Raw genomic sequence first — 6,000 nt, 5'->3', positions numbered from 1 at the left:
TTATTAGAGCTTGTCTCCAAATGTGAGGACAGGAGCTGTCATTAATGTGGACTGCACTTGACCATGGTGCAAGATCAAATTTAAAACTTTTAAAATTTGCAATAAAATAGATTACGAAGGGAACAACACATACCTTAATGTTCACATTCAGTTTTCAAGTCCTTGGAAGGCAGACCTGAAAGTCCAGGATCAAGCCCTAAGATTGGATTTCTAGCAGGGTTCCCAGCTGCCTTTCACAGAGGAGTAAACGAAGTAGGCAAAAGACCTTGGTTCAAGCTCTCTTTATACTCTGATGCTTGGGCAGGCCTCTCTCTCAGGATTTTGGGGGGAGGAATAAGACTCAGCCAAAAAAAAAGGGGGGTCTTACCAGGTGCCAGTTACCTTGAGTTGTAATAAAATGTTTCTTTGGGCTCTTGCGTCCCCATTACATACACCTCCTCTGTGTTGCAAAAAGGCTCCTGAAGGTCCTGGGATCTAGCCCGGCATCGGGCTCCCTGCTTAGCGGGAAGGCTGCTTCTCCCTCTCCCACTCCCCCTGCTTGTGTTCCCTCTCTCACTGTTTCTCTCTGTCAAATAAACTCTTAAAAAAAAAAAGTCCCCTGACTCTGAAAATGGGATGATTGTGCCACATGACAAATTTATCATCCTCTTAGTCACTCCTTTGGTCAGTCAGCCAATCTCTGATTTGGGCCATCCATCAGGCTTTGCTTCCCACGCTTTTCAGAAACCTTAGTGTAACAAGCACATGGTCTAACTTTGAGGAACACCTTAACAGACATCTACAAATGTAGCAAACGAAAACAAAACCTCTAAACTGTTGAATTGTTACATGAGAGCCATAGCCCTTTAGAGCTGGTATTTGCAACCTTCTTAATTATAGAAAGTAGATACAGAATGGATAAAGTGCTTTGACCAGGAATCTGTCCTACAACCCAAAGGTTAGGTCACTACTGTGGTGCACAGAAGATATGGTGGGAGTAGTAGAGGCGGGAGGGGACCTGGTTAAATAGATTTGGCAAAAATAATTCGGTGGTAGCAGCCACCTTAACTTTTCCCCTTTTTTTTTTTTTTAAAGCTCTTATTTCCGAGACAAAGCCAGTATAACCTAATTCAGCATTTCTGAAATTGCCAGATGCTAAGAATCACCCAGGAGCACTTGTTATACACACATTCCCAGGACCCTCCAATGGCATTTGCTAGGTCTAGTACAAGATACGGGAATATGTGTTTTACAATCGCAGTAAGCGATTCTTAAAATTATGGTGTTCTGATAAAAAGTAGAATTCAGGATACCTTTTTTTGTGCTGTCTGGAGCTACGAGGTAGTATCCCACCCCCCACCGTAAACAACGATCTTGTTAAAAATCCTGCCCCTGCAATGCAAAAGTAGCTCTTTTTGTAAGGAAATGCCCGTTTCCCTCTTCCTTACGTCTTTTAACTGGCACCATCCCTAACCTAGATCTGGATTGGCGGTCCCAGCTAGGCTGGAGACAGGCTCTACCCAAAGCCGGGCGGGTTGGGGGCCACGACTCTGTCCGGCGTCCAACTGGTGCTCCCGTGCTGCGCTCCCATTGGCTGGAAGTTTCCTCCGCAAGTAGCCCGAGCGGCCCCTACTCGCCACGCCAGCCCATCTGGACTCCGACCGCCCAGGGGGCGGGGCGAGAGGATGGGGCGGGGCCCCGAGGGCGGGGCGGGGGATGGGGCGGGCCTCGCGGCGCTGCGGAAGTCCGGACGGCCTATGGCGCGGGAGGGAGTCCCCGGCCGCGCCCCACGAGGCCGGGCCGGGCCGGGCCAATCCCGGGCGACTGGGCGGGCGAACGCGGGGCCGGGCCGCCCGGCCCGAGGGACGGCGGGTGGGGGACAATGGGCCGGTTCCTGGTGCGTCACGGGGGAGTTCCTTAAAGGGGAAGTGAGCGGGGCTACGGGGCGGGTGTGGGGTGCGGTGGTCCGCGGGGGAGGTCCCCCGCGCTTTAAAATAATGCCCGCGGCGCCCGCGCGACCATGCAATGGCGAGCGCTCGTCCTGGGGCTGGTGCTCCTCCGGCTTGGCCTCCATGGAGTGCTGTGGCTCGTCTTCGGGCTGGGGCCCAGCATGGGCTTCTACCAGCGTTTTCCGCTCAGCTTCGGCTTCCAGCGCCTGAGGGCCCCCGACGGCCCCGAATCTCCTGCGTCGGGGCCCGCGGGCCGGCCCGGGACGCCCGGGGGGGCCGTCGGGGCCGTCGTGGCTGCAGCCTCCGGGCCCCGGGGCGGCGGCAGCAGCTGGACGGCGGCGAGCTCCGCGGCGGCCGGAGCCGGGCGTGTGCGGCCCGGCCCACTGGGGCTACGTGCTGGGCGGCCGGGGCCGCGGCCCGGACGAGTACGAGAAGCGCTACAGCGGCGCCTTCCCGCCGCAGCTGCGCGCCCAGATGCGCGACCTAGCGCGGGGCATGTTCGTCTTCGGCTACGACAACTACATGGCGCACGCCTTTCCCCAGGACGAGCTCAACCCCATCCACTGCCGCGGCCGAGGGCCTGACCGCGGGGACCCGTGAGTAGCCGGCGCGCCCCACGCGCTTCCTTCCGTCCTCCCGGTCAGGATGCAGCCTTCTGACCTCCGGGTCCCCCAAGGGATGCCACGGCGTTTAGGGGCCTGGGACCACATCCTCCCGCGCAGTGCCTTGGCCCTACCCCCTGGGGGTCCCCCTGGGCTTGCGGAGTGTGTAGATGGGCCTGTGGCTGTTCTCTTTCTTGATTCTTCCGATATCTCTGAGTTACACGACAGCTGTCCAGCGCAGTCTCTTTTACAGATGGGGAAACTGAGGCTCAGAGACAGGAAGGGATGGTAGCAGTACCAAAGGGTAGCTTCCGGGGCCTTAGACTCATCTCCAACAACCCCTTCTCCAGATGAATATATATATATATATATAGATGTATATATATATATATAATCAAAATGAAATCCCTTGTAAACGCAGCTTCAAAAGAAGCCCTCATCCCCGCGCCCCACAGCCCCATATAAAAATTCAGGAGTTGATTCCGGGTAAGGACTTCTCCAAAGCCAGCCCGTCATCATGAGGCAGAGCGGGGCTACATTTCTCCTTCATTTACAGGGGCTGCTTTTTAGGCTGAGGAAACTTACAGGAGAGAGAGAGACACACACACAGACTATATCTGGCTCTGATTTGGGGTCTTGATACTCAGGGTTTGATTCCTTGGCTGCTGAATTGACTGTCACCTTTATCTGTCCCATAAATTCCTCCACTCTGGTGGCAGGACTGTCCAGTAAGGTCAGCCCGTCCTCCCCTTCCACCAGCCTTGTCTGTGGAGGCCAAGCTTCCAGGGTCACTGCTGTTGACATCAGAGTCCAAGAGGACAGCACACCCAGCTAAAGACCTTATAGCTGGAGGGAATGGGTGTGTTTTGCCACGGACCCTGTTGGACCGGGTAGGTGACTACCTTCCTCTGGGTGGTGGGAGTGGAGGAGATGGGCTGCCCATTGCCTTGGCCCCACATTCTATGGGTGCTTTTGGACTTTAGGGGGATGTATCGTCCTTCATCTGGTAAAAGGAAGAGTCCAGTCCTTAACTTATGAAAAGGAAGCCCCTATATCAAAGGGGCTTGAAGTGGTTTGGTTATCTACAAAGTCTTTTCTTAAATGACAATTTGAGGAGCATGAGTTTTAGTGAAGCAAGGGGCACAGTCCAAGCTAGTTTCAAAGGACTGGGCCTTTTTAAAATTATAGGAAACTGGGGGCGCCTGGGTGGCTCAGTTGGTTAAGCGACTGCCTTCGGCTCAGGTCATGATCCTGGAGTCGCGGGATCGAGTCCTGCATCGGGCTCCCTGCTCGGCGAGGAGCCTGCTTCTCCCTCTAACCCTCCCCCCTCTCATGTACTCTCTCTCTCTCTCTCATTCTCGCTCTCTCAAATAAATAAATAAATCTTTAAAAAAAATTATAGGAAACTGATGAGTTATTTTTCTTGCTTCATTATGTCAGGCTTTATGCATATAAATATTTTCTATCTCACTTTTTTTTTTTTGAGAAAAATTTCTATTAAGTTTTGATTACAAATTACTGTGGCCTTTCCAGATATTAGGAAATTAATGAGTTAATTGTTAGTCCTTAACTGTATAGACTTTATACCTATGTATTTTCTTTGGATCTCATTTTTTGTTGTTTGTTATTGGAGGAAAAAAGATTAAAATTTGAAAAAAAATAAAAAAACCTAAACCCCACCAGTTTTTTTTTTTTTTTTGAAGATTTTATTTATTTATTTGACAGAGAGAGAGCGAGGGAGGGAAGTGGGAGAGGGAGAAGCAGGGGGAGTGGGAGAGGGAGAAGCAGGCTTCCCGCCGAGCAGTGAGCCCAATGCGGGGCTTGATCCCAGGACCCTGGGATCATGACCCCAGCCGAAGGCAGACGCTTAACGACTGAGCCACCCAGGCGCCCCCAGACAGTTATTCTTAATTTATTTTTCCTGCCAGCTCCCGCCCATATGCCTACACATATTTTACATTGTTGAAACCAAAGTGTGTGTACATATTTTGGATCTTACTTGTATTTTCTCACTAATGCTCATGGTATTATAAAGAGGGAGAGAATACTTTGAGTTAAGTGCCCTATTCTCTGTCACAGACTTTTTCCTCAGATTTCCTTTTATGGTGTGGACCTAAGGAAAGCTGTTTCATGAGGACTTGTGATAACGCTTTCAGTTGGGAATATGATAATCAGGAGAGTGAGTTGATGACATTTTGATGCTTTTCTTAATGAACCTTAGGAACCCTTTGGTGAGTTGGAGCCCCTCTCCAGCAAGGTGACGTGGCACTTGGTTAACTTGCTGGTCCCTGTGGTAGTTCCTGGTGCCGTAGGCTTTTGTTTCAGGACGAGGTCTGCTGATGAGTGTCTTGGTTTGATTGTACAGTGGCGGTGTGGGTAAACTGAGGTCAGGTTGCTTTGAGACAGGTGTATTGCTGTTGGAAAGATGGAGTTTGAAATATTGGGGGGATGGCATTTGGGAAGGGTTGTGCCCAGAGGTTAATAAACCTTTCGGTTGATAAACCTTTGGTGTCTTTGAGGAGGTGAAAGAACTCTGGGGTTATGATGGCCTTGAGTAGATCCTCACACTGGCTGCTTCCAAAGAGTGGAAAGGTTAATTTTTTTTTACTCTCCTTTCTTTAACTTAACTCCTTTCAGACTAGTATTTTCAAGGAATAGTTTAGAACCAGAGCTTTGTCATTCTGGCTGTGAAACAATAGGATATGTTTACATCCCCAAAATAGATAACCTGCAATAAAAACTTCTCAGATTTTATTTTTTTAATATCTTTTTTTGGGGGTAAAGATTTTATTTATTTACTTGAGAGAGAGCAAGAGTGAGAGTGAGAGAACACAGAGGGAGAGGGAGCTGAGCAGCCTGACGTGGGGTCCATCCCACGACCCTGAGATCCTGACCTGAGCTGAAGGCAGATGCTTAACTGACGGAGCCACCCAGGACCCCCCAAATTTTTCAGATTTTAAAAAATCAAATGTATTCTAATGATAGTTGTCAAGTGTATTCTAATGATGCATTTAAAATATAGAGGACAAAACCATTAGAATATTATGTAGGAAGTACAGAAACAAAATATGGGCACTCAACCTGTGTATCTTTTCTTTTTAGTCACATTTACTTGAGGCTTGTCTTGCCTGTCTTGTTTGACTGTAGGTAGGGTGAGGAGTTAACATGAAGTAAATGAAACCTGAATACTTGATAGTAGCAAATCTTTTGGCCTAGCTACAGGTTAATATTAATAATAATAATAATATCCTCAATTTGGATTGGAGGATCTGAATTCAAAAGTTTCTTTTCTTTCCCTTTTTTTTTTTTTTTTTTAAAGATTTTATTTATTTATTTGAGACAGAGCGCCCAGGAGGGGGTAGGGTCAGAGGGAGAAGCAGACTCCCTGCTGAGCAGGGAGCCTGACGTGGGACTCGATCCTGGGACTCCGGGATCATGATCTGAGCCGAAGGCAGTCGCTTAACCAACTG

General features: G+C 49.6%; 1 protein-coding gene across 1 annotated transcript in view; it reads left to right on the top strand.

The window, feature by feature from the left end:
• The first annotated feature begins 1,848 nt into the window (after positions 1-1,848).
• Positions 1,849-6,000, top strand: part of EDEM1 (ER degradation enhancing alpha-mannosidase like protein 1) — a 29,420-nt gene continuing 25,268 nt past the window's right edge. The window contains 2 exon segments of the mRNA XM_021695071.2: positions 1,849-2,188; positions 2,190-2,524. Coding sequence (XP_021550746.2) covers positions 2,000-2,188; positions 2,190-2,524 — 524 coding nt within the window. The 5' untranslated portion in view covers positions 1,849-1,999.

This window comes from Neomonachus schauinslandi, chromosome 1 (genome assembly GCF_002201575.2).
Source record: "Neomonachus schauinslandi chromosome 1, ASM220157v2, whole genome shotgun sequence".
Taxonomy (NCBI): domain Eukaryota; kingdom Metazoa; phylum Chordata; class Mammalia; order Carnivora; family Phocidae; genus Neomonachus; species Neomonachus schauinslandi.
This window is presented reverse-complemented; position numbering and strand designations above follow the sequence as displayed.